This window comes from Equus caballus, chromosome 15 (genome assembly GCF_041296265.1).
Source record: "Equus caballus isolate H_3958 breed thoroughbred chromosome 15, TB-T2T, whole genome shotgun sequence".
In the NCBI taxonomy this organism is placed as follows: Eukaryota; Metazoa; Chordata; class Mammalia; order Perissodactyla; family Equidae; genus Equus; species Equus caballus.
Window position 1 is genome coordinate 61,058,995 of NC_091698.1, and position 25,611 is coordinate 61,084,605.

The 25,611-nt window shown below is 39.0% G+C and overlaps 1 protein-coding gene across 5 annotated transcripts in view; it reads right to left on the reverse strand.

Moving 5' to 3' along the window:
- The window catches only part of EML6 (EMAP like 6), a 279,682-nt gene that overhangs the window by 135,952 nt on the left and 118,119 nt on the right, over nucleotides 1-25,611 (reverse strand). For all 5 annotated transcript variants that reach the window (XR_011426055.1, XR_011426056.1, XM_023619097.2 and 2 more), the window contains exons 7-10: nucleotides 9,879-10,080; nucleotides 7,170-7,307; nucleotides 5,189-5,445; nucleotides 2,934-3,146 (exon numbers count right to left, since the gene is read on the reverse strand). Coding sequence is in view for 3 of the 5 variants with exons in the window: in XM_023619097.2 (XP_023474865.1) it covers nucleotides 2,934-3,146; nucleotides 5,189-5,445; nucleotides 7,170-7,307; nucleotides 9,879-10,080 (810 nt within the window). In the remaining 2 variants the exon portion in view is untranslated. The remainder of the gene's footprint in view (nucleotides 1-2,933; nucleotides 3,147-5,188; nucleotides 5,446-7,169; nucleotides 7,308-9,878; nucleotides 10,081-25,611) is intronic.

Below are 25,611 nucleotides of genomic sequence, written 5' to 3' on the forward strand. Positions count from 1 at the left end.
CACCTGACGTCTAATAGGTGCCTCAAACTTATCACGGACAAAACAGACCAAGGAGTTTCCCTTCCCATCTTACCTTCTTTTCTCCATAAAACACACACACACACAGACAAAAACTTTTCCTTCCTCATTTTCCTATCTCTATAAATGGTGCCACCATCCACCCCCTTGCTCAAGCCCAAAAGTAGAAGTCATCCTCGATTCCTCTTTTTCCCTCTATTTCCACATCCAATCCATCAGCAAGATCTTCAGCTCTATCTTGACACTAGTTTTTAATCTCAACCACCTGTCTTCGCATCTGTCCCTAACACCTTTATCCAAGCCACATCGTCTCTCACCTGGACACTTGCAATAATCTCTCTCCTTGAAGCCTCCCCTTCCCTAATCCATCCTACACAATATCAAAGTGGTCTTTTAAAAACTTAAATTGGTCATGTCACTCCTCCATTTTAAACCCTCAATAGTTCTCCACTGCACCTAGAATAACACCCAAATTTCTAACAGTGGCTACCAGACCCTTCACAACATGGCCCCACTGCCCTCTCCAGCCTCACAGTGCACAACTCTCCCCTCATTCATCACACTGACCTTTCTGTTACTGCACTGCATCAAGCTCATCCAAGCTCTACCGAAGGCCAACACTTTCCCCTCCAACGTCCAGAGTTCCTGCAACTCAAGTCTTACAATATCAAGTCACCTGTCATGGGAGGTAGTTGTTCAAGGACTGTGTGTGTGGGGTGGGGGGTGTGTGTGAGAAGAATTATTGAGATGACAGAACACAAATAAAACATGGAGATCCTCAGCCTGGAGCCTCCTCTTGGAGCAGGGATAGTTGCCAAGGGTGTCATGACAGCAAACGTTAGTGAGCAAGGTTTTAGATTTTACCTCATGTCAGTGTCTGTGGGGTGATGATCAAATAGGAAGCAGTCTAAGTGACATCAGGGAAAATTATCAGCATTGATTCTAATTATTTTAAGATTTGAAAACTGTAAAAACTAAAGAAAAAAATAAATTGGTTTGGTTATGTAAAAATAATACCAGTTCTAGTCATTTTTGTTAACTGCAGAACATATGTCTAATTATTGTGCAACAGAATACTACACACATGCAATCATAAATGTGTCGATTAACTTGATTGTGAGTTTTATTTAATCACAAGGGAAAACTATAATGTTTGCTCAGTCTCCACACTTTCTCAATAGTCTTCAGCCCCTGCTTATGTTAGGCTTTTTACAGGTTCAAAAGTTGGGGAGAATACTTGTCACTGTTACCCCGGGTTATAAGGAGACGAGTTGCACCAACTGTTACCATTCCCATCAACAACATTCTTGTATTAACTTCCGCACCAGTAGCTTTGGCACAAAAAGGCCACAAAAGCCTGAATGTCTCTGAGGCAATTTGCAAGATTTATAAACCACAGGTCAAGAAAATTAGAACAAGCCCGTTTGCTATGAAGACATGGACACTTTTGCAGATCGTTGAGGTGGAATTATTACTCTCACCATACTGTCACTCTGGCTGTCAACCTCTCCTTGTTCATGCAGATGTCTCCCGTGTGCCACCATCCTCAGGGTTGTTTTACATATAAGGGTGTCTCATTTTGACAAACAGCCCTACTCACCACCTCCCTCGCCCTCCATTCTAATAAACAAACCAAAGATAGACATTTCCACTGCTATTTTCCAGACCCAAGTCCACCCTACAAGGCTTGGTGATACACAGGAAATACCAACTCTCATTGAGTTAACTTTATTCCCAGACCCTGACACTCAGATCACTGGTATTGCTTCTGACCCTGACGATGTTTCTTCTAAATTCCCAGATACCTTCGGGTTGCCTAACTTACCTTCTGCAAGTACATTGCTCAATCTAACAAGATATGCCCCATTACTCAAAAGACCCATTAGGGAAAGACAGAAGAGTTTGAAGTAGGCACTTTGAGGTAATTTTGTGCCTTGAGCATTTTAAACTGATGGTCATTTTGTCAAGTGTAAGAGATGGTGGTTTTGCTATGCATTTTATGTTCAATTTTGTACCATAATTGTCACTGCTTCAAAATGACCAGTTAGCTGAAAATGACTTTCTGATTACATTTTTCAATCCCTTTCCTTGCTTAATCTAAAAGTCATTCAAGTGAAAGTGTTTTCAGGCAACAGCATGTCCCTATTGATTATTTTCCTAAAATCAGATTTTCAGGGTGCAGGTGGGGAGTCTCAGAAAAGCCTGTGTATGGGCCTTGCTTAAACTTCTGAAGGAAGAAGAGGACAAGGTCATTATGTGGTTAATTCAGTCTCAGTCTACAAAGCCTGAAGGCGCCACAAAAATTGAAGTGACGGGATTTTAACAACAATAAAACAAACAAAATAGTAAAATGTAAGGGCAGAGAAGGTTGTTTTGAATCAAACTTCTCTCTCAAAAATTTCACCTTATGCAAACCCAGTTTGCAAAATTAGTGCTATGACAGGGGGTCCACAAACTGGACTATCGCCAGAACAATCATTTTCAGATTTTATTTTAAGTATGTCTAAAAGGATTTGCTTTGCTTTCCATGTATAATCACAATTACCTGTGAAGCAGAAAAGAATTTTCATTATAACATTTTAATGTAATATGCATAATTTAAATAATGGATATTTATTTACATAAATATAAATAAAATAAAATATGACATTTAAAACATGAGGCTTATGAATCACAAAACAGTAATAACTCTGTTAAAATTCTGACTTAAATTGGCAAAACCTTCTATTTAGAATGTCAAAAGTAAATGACATCAACAACACATTCTACCTAAAAGTGTTAAAAGAGTAAAAATGAATATAAAGATAAAATGAATAGTCCGCAGGAATAGACACAAAGAAAATAAGCCTTAATTATACTGCACATACATTCTAGAATAAATCTCTTTCTCAATAAAATATCTCTTTTGGCCTTACCTTTCTTGAGACAAGGAAATTTAAACAACTTCACCAGTCCGAAATCATCTCCAGACACCAACACTGAGCTGTTGTAATTTGCATCCACTGAGTTGATGTCAGTGACATCAGTGTATTTTGGCCAAATTCCACTCACTTCTGGACCTTTCACACATGTCCAGGAGGCCCAGGGAACCCCTTTGATTTCTTCTTTACTTGTTAAAGGCTTTCCAGCTGAAAATAATCAATAAATTTTAACAGTATATTTAAATAAAAAGCATATTCTAACTGACTTTATGCATTTTTCTTATAGAGATCTAAAACCTTTGTTTTAAAATATCTATAAACCAAGGAAACCATAGATTCTAATCTCTTTACCCAATTGGTGATTTTTCTTTTCAGCAGCGTTTAAAGAGAATACATGCTCAAAACTCAGACATACGGAGAAGAGAAAGAAAATGATCACTCTACTAAATGTAACGTCTTAAATTACTTTTAAGACATTAAAATTAAGAAAGAAAATGATCACTGTACTAAATGTAATGTCTTTATTTAACATTTACTTGGCCTTAATTATTTAGACACAGATGCTTTGTATTATCGATGAAAAGACTTTTATTAAATTATATATTATTATAATTAGTCACCAAGTTTTGCTAGGTTTTCAAAAAGCTTATTCTGAACTTTGACCTTTCATAATTCAAGGAACTGTAGAAGTAATTTTTTAAAATTCAACCTCAAAAAAATTAGTGAAAAAAAGAATGGACTTTATTTAAAATGAAAAGTGTTAGACAATGAAAATCCACGAAATTTTGATGAAATAAATGTAATTGGTTGGGGGAAATAGTCCCGACAATTTTGCTAGGTATGTTCTCAGATGTATGGCACATACCCAGTTTCTATCAGCAGCTGGTGAGGGATGTCCCCAGGGAGTAAGCAAAGGAAGAAACACACAGATAAAGAAGTATTGGGGGAAATATTTAGCCATACCCAATTTTAAAATTCAAAATCAAGCCAGTTAAGTGTACTACCTCATACTTTCCCCTCCATAATAAATATTTTCAAATAAAGAATCTGTGAGAATAGATGCTCCTGTACAATACTGGTGTATTATCATACTGGCACCCAGAAATTCTGGAATGTAACAGCGTTACAGAAAAATTCATTACAAATATCATCAAATCAGAGAGTTGATAGTGGGAACAGAGTCTTTGACCCCGTGTTCCCACTTTGGGGAATACAGTCCAAGGAAGTAACTCAGAAGACAAAATCCCACCTTTACAAAGATATTTGGAGCTGCACTGTCTGCAGCAGTAAAGAAACTGGAAATAAGCCCAAATGCTCAGTAACAGGAAAATGAGAAAGCAAATTATGAATTATCACTGAGCACGGTGTTATTTTGTTATCGCAAATGACAAATGTGTGACCCATATTTTTTCATGTGTGGAAAATATATACGAAATAATATTGAGCAAAGAAGATAGAAGCAAAGAAATATGCACCTAGTAACGGGGCACTGAGGAATCCGATAGGCCAGAGGCTCTTTAAAAAGCTGACGCTATATTATATGTTATATATTATTTTATGGTAAAGAGTAATTTTTCAATAAAAATTTTAAGATAAAATATAATTATTTGAGGACAGGATTCATGTCAAATATTAAATTTTTCCTCTTACATTTAAAAAAACCTTTCATCAAAGATTATAATACAGAAACTTGCCTTTTATTTATGACATTTTAATATTACAAATTAAATGTTACTAAATGAGTATTATATAAGTCAGATGAATCTCTTACAAAAGTTATAGTGTTTATTTTAAAAATTGTGTTTTTTTATCCCAATTAGCACACTTCACCAAATAATCACATAATAAGGGCTTCTGAATTATGAAGAACACAGATTTGAGCATAAAGCCATCATAGTAAATGAGGCCTATGATCCTCAAACTTTTAGTATTTTTCTAGGATATTTTTCCTTTCACTTATCTTTAGGCATGCTTTAAATATTCTAGGTATATACCCTTTATCTATTATAATAATGCAAGTATTTATACCCAGTCTATGCCTTGTCTTTTCATTTGTGGTCTCTTTTGTTGTAGTAATTTTTTATTTTAACGTGCTCCAATGTATTAATCTTTACTTTGAGAGTTTGTGGATTTGAGGGTCTTGTTTCAGAAGACATTCCCTGCCTCGAGATCATAGCGACATTCTCGGATATTTTCTGCATGTGGTTCAGTTTTGCTTTTCACACACATCCAGTGCCGAGGTGACTTACACGGCATTTTGTAGAACAGTCGTTCTCCTGCGCCATCATTAGTTTGCAAGTATTTACTATCCAGAGACCAGTCAATGTGCGTAATGAAACTAAGGGACTTGTTGCATTCTCCAATTTTCTTATACCGCTGGGCAACAGCGTAGACGTCTACCGGGCCATCATTGGACCCCACTGCGAGATAAGAACCATCTGGAGAAAATTTCATTTCATGAATGACTTCTTTTCGATCTTTGATATGAACCACTTCTGTCATATCTCTATAAGAATAAAAAGCAAAGTGATAAGCAGCAAATCTAGAAACAGGAACCTCAAGTCATATTTTAAAGTGTGTGCGTCAGAGAAAAAATTGTTTTGAAAGGGAGAGAAAACCTACAGGAATTACAGGATTAACTTTTGAGGAAAGATACAAAATATTATGTAGTTTATGGTCAATTCAGAAAAAAATTAATAAATACTTTAAATAATATTTTGGGCTTCCAAAGTAAAAACAAAAAAAATTAATGAAATGCATATCTGCTTTCATATTCAATTATATATTATTTTTTTCTAAAACTTTTTGTTAAAACAATTGAGTTTGTAAAATTGTCTTAAAAATATATCATAGAGACAGGTAAAATATGTCAGGGTTAGCATAAAATCAAACCATCTTTTGTATACTTTAAGAACAAGAAACCAGTGACTGTTAAGCTTATTGCTGAAAAAAGAGCAAGTCCAAAAGGCAGAAGAGGACTTTTAAATACTTTTTTAATATTAAATTTTTGTGAAATTATTTAACTTTCACTATGAAAGGTCAACAATGCATACAATAACTCACTGGGAATATTTTGTATCCTTTCTGATGAGATTCCGGTTAGAATTTCTGCCCTCATTTGAAAGCTCGCTGAGGAGTTTTTCTACAACTATGAGACAGGATTATGACCAGTAGGTCCCCAAAGCCAGGAAGGATGCCTTGATTAATTCCAAAACAGACTGAATGCATAAATAATGCCAAATATTTGCTTCCACATAATAATTCCCCACATCTGCTATCATTTATTAACAGCATTATACTTTACTATAATGTCATAAAAGAGGTGTGAGGGGATTTTTTTGTTGGCTTGGGAAATCCATCCAAAAGAAAATCTGGTAATTAGCTATATTTTTGCTCATCATGAAGCAGAGGAAGAAAACGTTGCCCACCACTTTGGTAATAAGTTACGTGTGGCTGATAATGAGAATTTAGTATAATAAACCATGCCAAGAGCATTTTTCACAGCTAGAAAGAATGTTCTATGTACAAAACATGCGGTATCTAATTTACAGCTGCATTCCGTTTCTGTAATCACAAAATGTGTAAGCCAAAAGAACAACTAATGTGTTCAGAGGAATTATATGGGTGGGTCATAATTTTTGTCCAGTAAAAATTATATAGGATGTTAATAAATATACAGTATTCCATTTTACTGTCAATTATAGGTGGAAGAAATCTTTTATTCAAGCTCACTTCTAAAAATCTGGTGCTGTTGGAGGCTGCTTTCTTCTTTGTTCCCCTTTTCTTGGTTTACTACAAGCCCATAATCTCTTATCCAAAACCCTTGGGACCAGATGAGCTTAGGAATTCATTATTCATTGGATTTTAGAAAGGTTCTCATATAGTATATTATGTAACATCCCCAGGAGGAGTTAGGGCAGCACCTCATATTAAACCCATTAATATTTTTGCAGCAAATCACATGATACATGATTATTCCTCCTAAGAGATTAATAGACTATAAGCAGTCTCACATCAGTTCACTGGATCAGGCTGTGCTGATAAGTTACCAAAGAACTTCAGATCTTCAGAGTGCCTGGATTCCAGAATTACAGATAGGGGACTGTGAATCCCCAGTGCTTTTATTTGAAAGGGTAAATGTATTTTTCCTAAGGTCCTGGCATACATTATGACCAGAATTAATTTTAACAAAAGGGCATCTCTAATATCATTTTCAACATCAGTACATGCCTAACTCGGAGAACAATGAAAGAGCCATCCTTCATGCCCAGGGCCAACTGAGATCCATCGGGGCTGAAAGCGACGCTGCGAACTGCTTCCTCCATGTTACAGCGGGCAATCAAGGCATGGTCAGCCAGGCTCCACAGCCTAAGAACAAAGCAAGGAAGAAAACAAAACCAACTGCTCATAGTCACGAGCCAGCTCAAGGCTGGAAGGCCTGTCATCACTCTGTGATAATAACAAGAAAGGATGCAGTAACTTCACACTAGTGTCCTTCCTCATTGCATGTCTAGGAATCTAGGAAGCTGTTTATTCCATCTTTGAGTGATTTTCACATTTCAAAATACCCAGCAAGAAATACAAAATGCAGTAACATGTCCAAAGATTTTAAGATTCATAAAGTAAGGAAATTGTAAACACTTTTTCACACAAAATCTTACTTTTCTCTTTGGAAATTAAAAATTGTTCTTTATTTATACCAATAGTTGTTAATATCACTTATAAGATAAGAAGTACTACTAGATGCTATTATCGTTAGTTTAAAAAAATATATATGAGTACCCTTCTAGTAACTTTTATTTAAGCACACGTACATCGAAATACATTTGTTGGTCTCCCTAGAAAGAAAACGCATCTGAGATGGAAAAGAGTGAACAATACCCCTACCCAGGATGGTTCCAAAGTTGGTCGCACACAGTCACATGCTGTCATTCCTCACAAGCTCCCTGGGCTCCCCACTGCTGATAGGTTCACTCTTGGTCGGGGCAGACACTTCACAGTGCCCCTGGCTAATGAGCACAGCTACCGCTGCAGATATAGAGGTCAAGGGACAAGTGCAGCTAACACAGTTTTCAGCAGCCCTAGAACACCTAATCCAAGCACCTCAAACTGAGTGAACAGAAATTAAACATTTGAAGATACAAATAAGGGTTTACAAGTTAGTCGCAGCTGTGGTATTTGACTTCTATCTGTTAGTACTTTTAAGACGGTCTTCTCTTAACACACAAACAACAGTACCTGCTAGGGGACCAAGAAACTAGAGTTCTGTGACAGAGAAGCAAGAAGTCACATGTGGTGCAGTTTTTCCAAATGCATTTTGCCATCAGGAGGGATGGGGCCCACACCTGACAGTGCAGAGTGCACACTGAATAGTTTACTGACCCTTCAGGCAGCCTGCAATGTTCAGCCTAAAGCTTATGGTATTCTTTCCACACCTCGTCCATTATTCATAATCTCATGCTGTTTTTAGCCTTCTACTATTTTAAGCAATGTAAGCTTTGCTTTACTAGCATGAAGAAACCACTCCTCCATAAACTGTACTATCTTTACAAAGTCACTAACCTAATCTTTCTCAAGAAACTATGACTTATACTCTTCCTAAATTTTAACACTCAGCGTAAAATTACATTTAAAATTTTAGCCAAATTAATGGTTAAGGAGAATAAGACAAATTCTGGCAGGCAGGGCTCCTTGGGGATGTTTGCAATTCTGAGACTCAACACAGTTGCTAAAATACAAAAGCCAAAGACCTTCTTGACACCATTTCTATCTGGATGGGTATGAATCAAGTTTCTCAGGGGTTTAAATGACTTGGTGGCATGTTCTCTGTTCAGGGAAAGCTCAGAGTAATGAAGGAAAAAGAAGAGAAAAAGAGGAAGTGAGTAAAGAGAAGTGTAAGCCAAATAAACACCTATGTCACATGAGGAGACAACTGTAGTTTTCACTGATTTTTAGATCAATGAGGCTTTAATGCTTGGTAGACTGAAAAACAGATTTATTTTTGGATTTATACCTTACCAGTGAGCATAAAGATTGTATCTTGATCCGATTCACAAACATACAGAATAAGGGCAAGGGGGAAACAGTAGCCTTTACTCCAGTTTACAATGTTCTATTTTAGCTTTTAAAACCCAGAGGCAGTAATCAATCCATCGAGTAACAATCAGTCTCTTTCTCTCACCGCCACTCACCCTCTTTCTGGCCTGTTTGTTGTTGAGCACATTTAAAGCTCAGGAATAAATACGAAAATACTGAAATTAGTGTTACAGTCTTCATCTCACTTTCAAATCATATGTTCGGCCCTTCAACAGTCACAAGAATACTGGAAGCATACTCATTTTGCTCATTTTACGCAATGGCAGGCTCTAAGGAATAACAAAAGTTCCATGGCAATAATCCTTTAGGCCCTAATAAAATCGCATATTTTCTCAGCAGCCAGCACTTTCCTTTGATTTGAGGACAACGTTCAAAATTCCATCTGAGAATTTACAAAGAAAGAATTATTTACTCATATGCTGAAGACAACTTTGAAAAGCAGAATTTAAGTTCTATGGTGATGAATGAGTGCCTGGACTAAACTGTGAAATCTCTGTGCAGATAACCAAGGTACCAGGGTGAAATACCATCTTATCGCAGATGAGTAGGGCTAGCTCACATCTTCAACTGAAAGAGAAAGGGAAGCCAATCTAACCCGTAGTAGTGTATTTTCACTTCTAAGAACATTTTCACGACTTAAGATGGAGCCAAAGAAAGAGAACAACAATAAAATGCCAAGAAGTCAACGTGTTTTGAGCTAAATGTCCTAACATTCCATTTGGAAATTATCTGGGTCTGCACTGCAGTTTATCCTTCTGTTAAGTAACAGCCAAATGTGGTCAAAATAAATCTGTTATGTCAAGGAAGTCAGTGAGGTGACAATGGCCACTGCTGGGGCCTCACCTGACAGAGCGGTCATCACTGCCTGTCACAGCCAGTGGCTTCTTGGGGTGCAGGGCCAGAGCCCAGAGTTCCCCCTCACAGTGGCCTTGCAGGATCAGCATCGGCTTGTCTCGTTCTCGCACGATCACTTCAAATATCTCACTGTCCTGGGTCCCTGCTAAAAGGCGGTCTGCTTTCCAGCACACACTCCGGATAGAGAGGCCTGACAAAAATAAGTAAGTAAAACAAAAGCTTATTTTCACATCATTTACAAATAAAAGAAAATACCTAAAGTAAAGCCCCTTTCACCAGGATCAATTCCACACACCATTCGGGGTTATTTACCACTTCCTTGCATGTTGGTCGTTGCTCCATCCCTTGGGATATATTTTGCAAGAGTGATCACTCTTTCCTGTCTGACAGGATAACTGTAGGTATTTATAGCCAGATATATTTTAAAGACTACTTCTTAAAATGAATATAAGAGGAGAAATCAGTCTTTATGAAAACCTAACCCTCTTTGAAACAATTTCCTTCTGATGTGCTATGGAGAAGTTAATAATCACTTCAATCTTGAGGATGTCAACACTGTATTAAAATTATATGTGAGCGATACAACAGAATGGTTAATTCATATTAGGCAAGTTTAGTATGTATTTGATGAGAACCTAGACTCATTCTGCTGGATAAACAGACGTACCATGCTCAGAAATATGCAAATGACACTCTAATTTAAATCTCAAAATACCATCAAACATTTGTCAGTGAAGATCTTATTCAATTTACGGAAGGTCTTAACAACTTACGAAATCTTCCCTAAGAGCATTGTACTCCTTTTAAATCCAATCTTCTACCTCCCTAGTATTTCATCCTCTCCGGGCAGGTCTTCACTTGCCTGCCTGAGTTTTATCTCTCAGACTTCCTGTGATCTGTTCTGTTCCTTACTGGGTTCATTATTTATTTACTTACATAGAGAATTTTCTCATGTCTGAATTAGAAATACAGAAGCAATCCCACTTTCATAACTACTTTAAACAGGGTAAGGATGTGATAGGCTTTGAGATTTGAGTTGCCTGCCCAGGGGACATTTTGTCTTTGGTGTAGAAAGCTAGACATCAGAGCACCCGGGCTTCAGTCCTGCTCTACACCTGACTGGCCAGACCCACGAGGGAGAGTCCCTTTCTCTCCGGGGACCAGTTTTCTCCCCAGAAAATGTAGACTATAATTATGGGGACTACGTAATTTATCATCCAAATTGGGACCCTCTGAAAGTAAAAGGAGGCTCTAAAAATAATTAAATTGACATAATTTTTTGAAATATTTTATTAACCAAGAAAGTAGTTTCATTACGTTTAAAGACTTATTAAACACTTCTATCAAAAATATTTTTCAATATAAAATTCTAATAACAGTTTATTATAAAATGAAAAGTACAGGACAGAGAGATGAATAGGCAGAGCACAAAGGATTTTTAGGGCCGTGAAGCTATTCTGCAGGACACTAAAATGGTGGATATATGTTATTATACACGTGTCAAAACCCATAGAATATACAACACCAAGAGTGAACCCTAATGTGAACTATGGGCTTTGGGTGATAATGATGTGTCAATGTAGGTCCATCCATTGTAACAAATGTACCACTCTGGCGGGCGATGTTGATAGTCAAGGAGGCTGTGTGTGTATGGGGGCAGCCGATATATGAGAAATTTCTGTACATTTTACTCAACTTTGCTGTGAACATAAAACTGCTCTAAAAAAATAAAGTCTATTAAAAAACAGTCCAGGACAAATACTAAGGCAGATGGGATGCTGAGACAACAGAAATGTTCATTGGGGGTATATGGATACTCGATCCTCCGTGGTCTTGAAAGGATCAAATGAGATACACTCATTTATGAAAAAGTATTTTTTAAGGCTATATTTACACAAGACAACTCTCTTTACTGCCTGGTCTGAATGCAGTGTTATGTGTCTTGAAATAGAAGGAGACAGCACACAGGCAGATTTATTATTCCTGCTGTGAGTAGTAAGTGGGGATACCTTGGCAACGGCTAGCTCAGGGTCAGTCACTCAAAATCCTCCTCTGCAAACATCATGACAGGCTTTCAAGGCTGGGAAGAAGAGATGTGTAGCGAAAGCTGTCAGGATAAGATGGCAGGCTGACAGGGCAGCAGCTCAGCTGTGGAGGAAACTCTGCCTTGTAGTGACAATCCTTTTGCCACTGTCCCTTTCTTGTCTTTATCTCTTTCCTGTGCCTTTTCGGAGGTTTAATTACCATTCACTAATTAACATATTTCTGCTTCCTCCAGGAGAGCGGGTGAATTTGTTGTCTCCCCAGCAGGCTTTGCATCATCTATAATTTTATTACAGAAAAGGTATAGCACTTTGTTCTTCAGAAACAGGAAATAAAGAGGGATATTAATTATATTCCAACATCAGCAAAAGATATCAGATAATTTACTTATTATATTACATTTTTGGTCCATTTTCTCTCTCATGTCTGTGAAAAAAGAGGTTTCTCGGTTTTATACACTGCCGTATCCTCAGTACCAAGCACAGTGGCTGGGATTTGATAAATGCTCCATAAGAATGGAATGAATAAAATACAACATAAAAATCACAAACACTTCTTGAGTCCCTGATGATACTAAGAAATAAGAGACAACATCCCCATTCTCAATGGGAACACTCAAAGAAGAAGAGATATATTCAAAACATTTTTATTGAGCACCTATCCTTGCCCAAGACTGGAGCTCAAACAGTGAAGAACCTAGGCTCATGCCCTAATGGAGTTTACATTCTAAGGAGGAGCCAGACATTTATAAGCAGATATCTACACACCAAAAACAAACTAAAATGATACATACAAGGTTCTGGTTCAAGATGGTGACATAAGGGGATCTTGAACTCACCTCCTCCCATGCACACACTGTATCTACAGCTAAATGTGGAACAATTTCCTCTGAAAGAAACCCACAAACTAGCTGATTAATTCCTACATATTGGATGAGTGAGAAAAATCCACATGAAAATAGGTAGAAGAAGATGAGACACAATCTCGCCGTAAACCCCACCCCTGGTAGAGCAACCCACAATTGGGAGGGAACTCATAACTCCAGGCTTCTCCCTGAGAAGCAAAAGGTTTGAATCCCACATCTGGTATCCAAACTTTTAAGAACTGTACCTAAGAAATGAGCTCCCAAAATATCTGGCTTTGAAAGCCAATGAGGCTTATATCCACAAGACCCAAAAGGCCATAGCAAACTGAGAAATAGTTCTTAAAGGATTTGTGTGGGCTCACCATGGCTACACTCAGGCCCAGTGCAGAGGCAGCTGACTGAAATGCCCAGCCTTTTGGTGAAAGAGGACTATTTGCTTATCTTAAAGCTTTGGCCCAAAGGGCAGGCATCTAGTTTAACAAATAATGAGGGGCACACTGAAATACTCTCCAAGGATCGAGGAGGCCAGAGGGTACCATCTTTGCACTCTCCCTCTGCCTCACTCCAGCTATTTGGAATCTCCTAGAAAAGCACCTGTGCATATGTATGAGACCCCAGTATTTGTGGCTGCTGCCAGGGGCTCACCTCTTGATCACCTGGCTCTGGTGGCCAGTGGTGTCTATGTTTGCAGGTCCCACAGGACTGTAACAAACAGAAAAACAGTTCTTAACTGGCTATCCGATGCCTCCCCACCCCCACCCCAGGGCACAGAGTAAAAGCAACAGACTGAGATACCCAGTCTTCTGTGAAAGAGGCCTATTAACTTATCTTCACTGCTGTGGCCTGAGAGGCAAATTTCTAATTAAATACACATCTAGGGGCTGACTACAATTCTCTCCAGAGACCAGGGAGGCTGGCAGGCACCATTATTGTACTCTCTCTCTGCCTTGATCCAGATCATGAATGTCTCCAAGAAAGGAGCTTGGGTACATGTCTGGCACCCCAGCTGTTGTGGCTGCCAGCCAGAGGACACATCCCTTGATAGCCTGGCTCTGATGGCTAGCAGGGCTTGTGTTCACAGGTTCAATGGAACAGTAGTAAACAAAGAAACAGTTCTTAACTGGCTATCCCTTCAGGGCTCAGTAGCAGAGGGACTAGACAGAAATGGCCATCTCCCAGTCTTCCACTGAAAGAGGTATATTTGCATATTTCAAAAGCTGCTACCTGATGGTCTATCTTCCAATCAGCCTGAATCTAGGTACTCACTGAGATCTTCCTCTTTGGGACACTGGCAGGTCTTGGCACACCCTCAACTAATGGAAGCCTACTAAGAACAAAGTAGGCTGCTTAGACAATAATATAGGTTTGAGAGACAAGCAATAACTAGGGCAGGGTTGAACAGTAAGATTCATCCACATAAGGCTACTTCTTTTAAGACTGGGAGAGGTAGCTATTATATGCAACGCATAGGAACAACAGAGTCAAGGAAAATGAGGAAACAAAGGAATATGTTCCATATGAAAAAACAAGATAAAATCTCAGAAAAAGACCTTAATGAAATGGAGATAAATCATTTACCTGATAAAGAGTTCAAAATAACAGTTATAAAGATTGTTACTGAACTCAGGAGAACAATGCATAAACAAAGTGAGAAATTCAACAAAGATAGAAAATGAAAGAAAGTACCAAACAGAAACGACAGAGCTGAAGAACACATTAACTGAACTGAGTAATACAATAAAGGGGTTCAACAGCAGACTAGAAAAAGCAGTAGAAAGGATCAGCAAACTTGAAGACAGGGTAGTAGAACTCAACAATTAGAGCAGCAAAAAGAAAAAGGAATGAAAAAGAGTAAAGATAGCTTGAGGGACTTACGAGACAACATCAAGTAGATGAACATTCACATTATAGGGGTTCCAGAAGGAGAAGAAAGAGAGAATGGGGCAAAAAAACTTATTTGAAGATATAATGACTGAAAACTTCCCTAACCTGGGGAAGGAAACAGACATCCAGATCCAGAAAGCCCAGAGAGGTCCAAAGATTAACCCAAAGGGACCCACACTAAGATGTATTATAATTAAAGTGTCAAAAGTTAAAGACAAGGAGAGACTCATAAAAACAGCAAAAGAAAAACATTTATTATGTACAAGGGAACCCCCATAAGACTATTACCTGATTTTTCAGCAGAAACTTTGCAGACCAGAAAGGAGTGGTACAATATATTTGAAGTGTGGAAGAAAATAACTGTCAACCAAGAATATTCTACCCAGCAAAGGTGTTCTTCATAATTGAAGAAGAGATAGTTTCCCAGACAAGCAAAAACTAAAGGAGTTCATCTCCACTAGACCAGACTTAGAAGAAATGTTAAAGAGACTAATTTAAGCTGAAATGTAAGGGTGCTAATTAGTAATAGGAAAACACGAAAGTATAAATCTCACTTGTAAAGGTAAATATATAGTAAAATTCAGAATAATCTAATATTGTAAAGGTAGGTTAATTACTTATAAAGGAAATATGAAGGTTAAAAGACAAAAGTAGTAAAAATAACTAAATAATTTCTAATGGATACAAAATATAAAAAGATGTAAGTTGTGACATGAAAAACATAAAACATCAGGGACAGTAAAAATGTAGACTTTTCAAATATATTCAAACTTAAGCTATTATCAACTTAAAATAGATTGTTATAAATATAAGTTGTTTTATGTAATCCTTATGGTAACCACAAAGCAAAAACCTATAGTACATACAGAAAAGAGAAAGAGAAAGAGAAAGGAATCTAAGCATACTACTACAGAAAATCAACAAATCACAATGGAAGGAAAGCAAGAGAAGAAGAAAGGAACAAAGGAATTACAAAATAGCCAGAAAACAATTAACAAAATGTCAATAAGTACATACTTATCAATAATTACTTTAAATGTAAATGGACAAGATTCTCCAATCAAAAGATATTGAGTGGCTGATGGATAAAAAACAAGACCCATCATATGCTGCCTACAACAGACTCACCTCAGAAGTAAGAACACACATAGACTAAAAGTAAAGGGATATAAAAAGATATTTCAAGCAAATGGCAACTAAAAGAAAGCTGGGGGAGCTATACTTATATCAGACAAAAAAGCTTTTTACACAGAGACTCTAATAAGAGACAAAGAAGGTCATTATATAATGATAAAGGGGTCAATCAAACAAGAGGATATATTTGTAAATATTTATCTGCCCAACCTAAATATATAAAGCAAATATTAACGGACCTAGAGAGAGACATAGACAGAAATAAAATATAGTAGGGGACTTCAATACTCCGCTTCTAACAACTGATAGATCATCCAGACAGAAAATCAATTAGGAAACATTGGCCTTAAATGACACATTAGACCAGATGATTTAACAGACATTTGCAAACATTCCATCCAAAATCAACAGAATGAATATTTTTCTCAAGTACACACAGAACATTCTCCAGAACAGATCATATGTTATGTCACAAAAAAGGCTTAATAAGTTTTAGAAGAGTGAAATCATATCAAGCATCTTTTATGACCACAATGGTATGAAACTAGAAATCAATTATAAGAAGAAAACTGGAATATTCACATATATGTGGAGATTAAACAACACGTTATTGAACACCAATGGGTCAAAGAAGAAATCAAAAGAAATAAAAAAAATACCTTGAGAGAAATGAAAATGGACATACAACATATTAAAACTTATGGGATGCAGCAGAAGCAGTTCTAAGAGGGACATTCAAGTGATAAAAGCCTACATTAAGAAACAAGAAAGATCTCAAATAAACAACCTAAATTTATACCACAAGGAACTATAAAAAGAAGAAAAAACTAAGTCTAAAGTTAGTAGCAGGAAGGGACTAACAAAGATCAGAGCAGAAATAAATAAATAGAGACTAAAAAGACAATAGTAAAGATCAATGAAACTAAGACCTGGTTTTTTGAAAAGATAAGCAAAATAGACAAACCATTAGTTAGACTTACCAACGAAAAAAAGAGACGGCTCAAATAAATAAAACCACAAATGAAAAGAGATGTTACAACTGATAGCAGAGAAATACAAAGGATCATAAAGGACTACCATGAACAATTATATGCCCACAAATTGCACGACCTAAAAGAAATGGATAAATTCCTAGAAACATACAACCTACCAAGACTGAATCATGAAGAAATGGAAAATACGAACAGATCAATAATGAGTAAGGAAATTGACTTAGTGATCAAAACCACCTAATAAAGAAAGTCCAGTACCAGATGGCTTCACAAGTGAATTCTACCAAAGATTTAAAGAAGAATTAATATAAATTTTTCTGAAACTCTTTCAAAAAATAGAAGAGGAGGGAATCATTTCAAATTCATTTTACAAGGCCAGCATTTCCCTGATACCAAAACCATACAAGAACACTAACAGAAAAGAAAATTACAGGCTAATATCCCTGATGAAGATATGTGCAAAAATCCTTAACAAAATAATAGCAAAACAAATTCAACAATACCTTAGAAAGATCATACACCATGATCAAATAGGATTAATTCTAGGGATGCAAGGATGATTCAACATCTGCAAATCAATCAATGTGATACACCACATTAACAAAATGAAGGATAAAACTCATGATCATCTCAATCAATGCAGAAAAAGCATTTGACAAAATTCAACATCCATTCATGATAAAAACGCTCAACAATGTGGGTATAGAAGGAATGTACTTCAATGTAATAAAGGACATATATGACAAGCCCATAGCTAACATTATACTCAATGGTGAAAAGCTGAAAGCTGTTCCTCTAAGATCAAGAACAAGACACAGATGCCCACTCTCACCACTTTTATTCAACTAGTATTGGACTTTCTAGCCAGAGCAATTAGGCAAGAAAAAGAAATGAAAGGCATCCAAATAGAAATGGAACAAGTAAAATTGTCTCTATTTGCACATGACATGATACTATATGTAGAAAACTCTAAAGATTCAACCAAAAAACTGTTAGAATTAATTAATGAATTCAGTGAAGTTGCAAGATACAAAATCAGTATACAAAAATCAGCTGCATTTCTATACACTAATATAGAACCATCAGACAGAGAAATTAATAAAACAATCCCATTTACAACTGCACCAAAAAGCATAATATACCTAGGAATAAACTTAACCAAGGAGGTGAAAGACCTATATAAAGAAAACTATAAGACATTGATGAAAGAAATTAAAGACACAAATAAATGCAAAGATATTCTGTGCTCATGGATTGGAAGAACTGATATTGCTAAAATGTCCATACTACCCAAAGCAATCTACAGATTCAATGCAATCCTTATCAAAATCCCAATGACCTTTTTTCACAGAAATATAGCAAACAATCCTAAAATTTGTATGGAACCACAAAAGACTCCAAATAGCCAAAGCAATCTTGAGAAAGAAGAACAAAGCTGAAAGAATCACACTCCCTGATTTTGAAATATATTACAAAACTATCCTCATCAAAACAGTATGATACTGGCATGAAAACAGACACAGAGATCAAAGGATCAGAATAGAGCCCAGAAATAAACCCATGCATATATGGTCAACTAATTTACAACAAAAGAGCCAAGAATGTACTATGGGGAAAGGACAGTCTCTTCAATAAATGGTGTTGGGTAAACTGGACAGCCACATACAAAAGAATGAAACTGGCCCACTATCTTACACCATACACAGAAATTAACTCAAAATGGATTAAAGACTTGAATGTAAGACCTGAAACCACAAAACTCCTAGAAGAAAACATAGGTGGTAAGTTCCTTGACATCAGTCGTGGCAATGATTTTTGGATTTGATACCGAAAGCAAACACAACAAATGCAAAAATAAACAAATGAGACTACAGCGAACTAAAAACCCTCTACACAGCAAAAGAAAAAACAAAAGAAAGAAAAGAAACCATCAACAAAAAAAAAAAAGGCAACCCACTAAATGGGAGAAAATATTTGCAAATCATACAGCTGATAAGGGGTTAATATCCAAAATATACAAAGAATTCATACAACTCAATAGCAAAACAAACAATCTGATTTAAAAGTGGGCAGTTTTTGAATATACATTTTTCCAAAGAAGATACACATATGGCCAACAGGTACATGAAAAGGCACTCAACATCACTAATCATCTAGAAAATGCAAATCAAAACCACAATGAGATATCACCTCAGACCTGTTACAATGGCTGTTATCAAAAAGACAAATAACAAGTGTTGGCGAGGATGTGAAGAAAAGGGAACTCTTATACACTGTTGGTGGGAACGTAAATTGGTCCAGCCACTATGGAAAACAGAAGGGAGGTTCCTCAAAAATTAAAAAGAGAACTACCATATGATCCAGCAATTTCACTTCTGCGTATTTACCCAAAGGAAACAAAAACACTAATTCAAAAAGGTATCTGTACCCGCATGTTCATTGCAGCATTATTTATAATAGTCAAGACATGGAAACAACTTAAGCGTCCATTGATGGATGAATGGATAAAGAAAATGTGGTGTATATATACAACGGAATATTATTCAGCCACAAAAAGGAGGCAATCCTGCCATTTAGGACAGCATGGGTGGAACTTGAGGGCATTATGCTAAGTGAAATAAGTCAGACAGAGAAAGACAAATATCATATGATCTCACTTATATGTGGAATCAAAAAACAAAAAAAAAACCCAAAACCCCAAACTCATAGATACAGAGAATATTGGTGGTTGCCAGAGGTGGGGGGTGGGCAATGGGTGAACATAGTCAAAAGTTTCAAACTTCCAGTTATAAAATTAGTAATTCCTGGGGAGGTAATGTATAGCATGATGACTATAGTTAATAATACGGTATTGTATATTTGAAAGTTGTGAAGAGAGTAGATCTTAAAAGTTCTCACCACAAGGAAAAAATTGTAGCTACATGTGGTGATGGATGTTAACTAGGCTTACTGTGGTGATCATTTTGCAAAATATACTCAATCATGTTGTACATATGTCAAATCATGGTGTATATCAAATCATATATGTCAATTATATCTCAATAAAAATGATATATACATACATATATACGGATATATATCACGTTATATATCTCAGCAATGTGTTATATATACTTTGTTATCAAAACATTCAAACCACAATCCCTTTATAATTCCACGGTTTTCTTAAAGATTGGGCCTTTCCAAGCAGGCCTGGCATCTACAGCTCCACTCTAAGCACGGGCATGCCGATTCTTCTCATGGCCTCCAACAGCGTGTCCACGCACACCAGCTTAAATGGCTTGAAAACAGAACCTTCTCCCAAAGATCCAGCATTGTATTTGGTCCAGTGTACAAACATTTATTCTTACCACCACCCCCACACTTTTTCACCTTCTGATTTTCAGGAACAAATTCAGAAAGGTACAAAGATATTACAACAAACAACCCACCACCTGGAACTGACAAATGTTAACATTTTAAAAACATCTGCTGTGTCTTTTTTTCTAAGAGGTTTAGGAACAAAGCAAAACTTTCCAGTTCAGCCAAGACTGATGAGCCAGTGAAGTTACACAGCACTGCGCTGTGTTTTCAGGCTGTGTTCAGGGAGTTCTTGGATTCTTCAGAAAAGGCTTGGGTCGGGGGGCGGCCTGGCAAGGAGAGGGTGGGGAAACGAGGGACCACGGGGCAGAGTTTGAGGATCCCACTCCACTTTTCCCTCAGCACTTCACAATTTGTGTTTTATAGCAGATTTCACTTGGAAAAAAAAAAAAAAGAGTTCCACTGAACTACCCAACCTAAGGGAGAAGCTTTCCACAAGGCAAAGGAAATGAAGTTAACCTGATATGGATTATTTCTGACCAATATGGGTAGGGGCAGAAGGAGAGGAAATGAGAGAAGGAATTGTTACGTTTTCATCGTTTACGACCTAAACTTAACGAACTGTGAATATTTTCTCTCAGAGACCAACTCAGACTCTCCATAAACACTCTGTTCTTCAAACAGATAAACTGTATTTTGTCACGTCAGACAAGTCAACCCCAGGAGGCTACCTACAAAGATAGACAGGACACCGAGCCATTCTCACTTCCAAGATAACCATTTAAAACAGGGGTTACTTCCTGTAGACACCTCCTCAGTGGGCAGAGAACTGTATTCAAGTTTCTAAAAACATCATGTTTTCATCATTTCTGAACCTAATTGCTATTCTGAATGCAAAGTCGTAAAGAGAACTGCAGGGCTGCTTCTGGGCACACTCTGGAGAGACCCTGGCGAGTGGCAGATCCCTGACGAGGTTCTGACAGTATTTCCCTTCTCCTGTCTATCCAGGCTTGGTTTTAACTTCTCTGACACAGATGTGGAGAACAGTAATGTAAGCATGGTTTCCTGGCCGAGGTGGCCATTGCATTGGGAAATAATTAAGCTGTTTTTTCTTCTGTTTTGGAGACCTCTGACAGTATGAACGGAAGACATTTCACTGAATTGGTGAGGTGTGCACATTTTGGACCCTGTGGCCTTCCCTACCCATCCACTATGAGAAATGTGGGACTCTTGCCTGTGCTTGGCACAGGTAGCCAGCAGGTGGCAGTGGAGAGCAACCAACTTATAAAAATCCTCTAAGACCAAAATCTCACCGCTCTGCCCAGGTTTTATATTCAGACCAGAGAGTGGAAAACAGCATCCTTCTAATCCTCTCTGTGACAGTCCTGAAACCTGGGCATAGGGAGATCTAGTCCATGAATATCATGAATATGAACACAGACCTAAAGGGCATTGCTTATTTTCCACCAGTTCATTAACTGGTTAAGTACACGGACCGGATTTGTATTCCAGCCTCACCCTCTCCCAGCAGTGTGACGTGGCAAGCTATTTAATCTTTCAAATCTTCAGTTTTCCCATCTGTAAAGTGGAGAGAAGATTAGCACTCATATCTCATGGTACGGTTATGAGAATTCAAAGCAGTAATATATTTAAAAACTTGACCCAGTGTCTGGCCCTTAGGAAATTAATCAATAACTATAAATTGTTACTTTTAACTAGCAGGTTTTGCGCTTTTTTGGAGCCTTTTTTTTTAAGTTCACATCTCAGCGGAGAATGACTTGCCGCTGAGAACGACTTGCTGTACCTGTACGCGGTCAGATTCTGGCCCCAGGGAGGGTCAGCACAGGGAGCTATGAAGAAATTGCTGCAGGTGCCTTCCTTGTGTTACAACTGATTTGTTATTTTGATGTGCTAGCACTGCAGACTCTCAGAAGGAAAGGCTGTGATCCAATGCACAAAGAAACAACTATTTGGGGAATAAAATGGCCTTTTCCCCCAATTATTTGGCCCAAGAAGGGAAGACAGGCAGTGGGGAGGGGTTGGTACTTATTAGTGTTCCTATATCTGGTGCTCCTAAGCCTGAAATGTGGTAAAGGACCAAGAGCAATTGCTCCAACCCCTACTGTGCATCAGAATCTACATGGAAAGTGTTTTAAAAATACAGATGCCCAGACCCCACCCAAAGACTCTTCTCAGTTGGTCTGAAGTGGGACTAGACATAGTTATTTTTAGCTCCCCTGAATGGAGAACCACTGCTAGTGTGTTCAGACTTCAGTCAAATTGTTGAAAATTAAGATTTCCAGGCTGCATCACTGGGTGATTCTGATGCGATGGTTCTTCAGTCACATATTGGAAAACTTCGCCCTGGTGGATTAGAAAGCCTGAGGCCTGATGAACAGACCGCAAAAAGAAAGTGCAACTTTGAGAGTGGATTCTGACTCAAACGAGCCAGCCCTGTAACTGGGCAGGAATGGTCTTCACTGACCTTACCGCCCTGCGCCCAGAGCTTTACACACACGCCTGGGAACACTCACAGCTCAAGAGGAGGCCCCACGGACAGCGCCAGGACCTAGATATCTGTTGAACAAATGAGGACATCAAAGCATAGAAAGCTTACATTATTTGCCCAGAGTCCTAGAGTGAGCAAGCAATAGAGAGAAAACAAAGATTCAGGTCTGGAGCAAACTCTCTTCCGCACAAAGGTATTTCCTTTCCCTGCAGATGTGGGCCCAGGACACGGTACCAAAGATTAAACAGGACAACGTGATGGCCTTTTCCTGTAAACCCAAGCTTATTAAAGATGCATTACTTAGAAGCGCCTTGGGGAAAGACATAAAAGGTAATAGAAGAGCGAGTGGGAGAGGGAGAAAGATGTCACTGATGGGGAGGAGGGACTGTTGGGAGAGGGTGTCAAAAAAGCAGCAGGGACATCTGAACCACCTCCCCTCGCCTCCCCTCAGGAGGGGGTAGCTGAGGCCTCCTAGGGAGTCTGGAGCCAGGCCAGGGGCTTCTGGGTGCCCTAGGGTAACACTGAAGACAGAGTTTGGAACCTGAAGGAAAAAGAGGAAGGAAAGACCTGCATTTCCCCAGGCATTTCTGAGCACAGATGACTGGGGGACAAGCCTGGCCTTACGATTTGCAGGGCCCAATATAAAATGGAAATGTGTAACCTCTTATTAAAAAATAATTAAGAATTTCAAGGAAGCAACAGCAAAGCACTAAACCAAGCGCAGGGCCCTTCAGAGCGTGGGGCCCTGTGGACTACACAGATCTCACGCCCACGAGCCAGGACCCTCAGGGCTGTTTAAGGATTAACTGGGATCCTGCCTGCAGAATGCTTAGCACAAAGGCCACCAAAGAGCTAGCATTCGGTCCTGGGAGCTGCTGCAGGAGAGTCGCAGAGCCTCTCCACAGGCTGGGCAGGGGCTGGGCCTAATTTGGTCTGTGGGTCACCTGCAGCAAGAAGTGCCCAGAGCCCGCTGCTCCTGTTTACAAGGGCTCTCCGCCTAAGAATTTCTGGCAGAATTCATAGCTACTCTTCACAAAAATCCCTGGCTATTTCAAAATCTACTACACAGGATCCAAAATCCTACAGCCACAGGAACTCCAAAGGATCCACACAGCCTAACAGGACCCCAGGAGACAGAAACACACCGCCAAGCCCCCGGCCTCCACCCCAGGGAAGGAACACTCAGGCTGCTGTTTATATAATGCTGGCTCAGGAAGAGTGTTCACAGAGGCATTAGTACCAGAACAAACCAGACAGCCAGCCTCTGCTTGTCTGACACCACGTCCTGTGCCAACTCTGAACAAACAATGCCACACACGTCCCCTCAAGGCATAGCCCACCATCTGCAGCTCCACCCACGTTCCTCTGCGGGGCCTCCACTTTCTCAGCAGGACAACAGTGAGACAGGAGGCAGGGTCCAAAGGACAGTGGTGGGAAGACAGGGAGAGAGGTGATAGAGGTGATGGGAATAGAGGTGAGTAACGAAGCCACTCAAGGGACCAGGAGAACAATAGAATGTGCTTGCTTTATCTCTACTGTAAACAAGGACACTGGCAGATTGGACAGCCGGTCTTCTGAATGTTCTATACCAGGGTTTCTCAACCTCAGCATTATTAACATTTGGGGCCAGTTAACTCTTCCTCATAGAGGCTATCTTTGTGAGATGTCACTGTAAGATGTTTAGCAGCATCCCTGGCCTCTACTCAGAAATGCCAGTAGCACCCCTACAGTTGTGACAACCAAAAATGTCTCCAGACAATGCCACATGTCCTCTAGACGACAAAATCACCACCGGTTAAGAACTACTGGATTGTATGATCCTCAATGTACTCCGAGGAGGAAAAATGGTAATAAGAATGAATAGTGGGGAAGAATAACCTGGACTCCCCCCTCCAATCCTGCCCGACTCCAGTCCACTCTCCGCCCCAGAGCAGGGAGATCTGACCATGACCCTCACCTCCCTAAACCCTTCTATGACCTCCCACCGCTGGTCCTTTGGGGTGAAGCTTGAACACAGCACGCTGACACAAGGAAGGGCCTTATCTGTTCCTCCCCCTGCAGCCTTGCCTGTTGTGCTCCTCCACAAGGCTCTATGCTCCAGTCACACAACACACTCTTCACTCATTCATCTGGCAGTTGTTTCCAGGGCACCTGCATGTGCCAGGCACTGTTTTAAGTGCTTGGGAGGTGTCAGTGAACAAAGAGATTCCCAGCCTTGTGGAAACAGACAACAGCCACAAACATAATAAACAGTTAAATTATATTGTTTGTTACAAGGTGAAAAGCAGATCTGGGAGAAGGGGATCAGGAGTGTCTGGGGTGGTGGAGGCAGAGTGGGTTGCAATTTTAAATAAGGTCACCAAGGCAGGTTCATCTGAGGAAAGGCTTTAAGGAGAGGAGGGCAGTGGTCATGCCGATTCCTGGCGAGTGTGCTGTAGGCAGAGGCAGCAGCCTTCGAGTGCAGAGTTGGGAGGTGACAGGAGCAGCCTGAGCAGAGGGCAGGGCAGAGGGAGGGAGGCATGAGGGCAGAAGGGGCTGGCTGGCCATCCTAAGGATTTTGACTCTTTTCTTGAGGAAAATGGGAATCATTGCAGGGTTTTGAGGAAAAGAATAATGTAATCTGGCCCATGTAAATTGTGAAGCATCACTCTAGCTGCGGTTCTGAGAATAATGGTTGAAGCAGGGATGCAAGTTATAAAGCAATGGCAGTAACTTATGTGAAAGACAGAGCCTCAGACCATCAAGGGGGCAGCAGAGGTGGCAAGAAGTCTAAGAAGGGGCACCTTGTATCTTGGGGACTTGCTCAACGCCAAGGGAATGCTGCTTGACCTAATCCAAGATATCTCTGGATTCAGAGTTTATAGTTACATTAGACACAGCAAGAATTCAACAAATATGTGTTGGAGGTAAAATAAACACACAAAAAACTCCAATAAAATGCCTAAGGCATGCTTTTTTAGAAGAACCTATCCAGTACCTAGCCACGTATCTGAT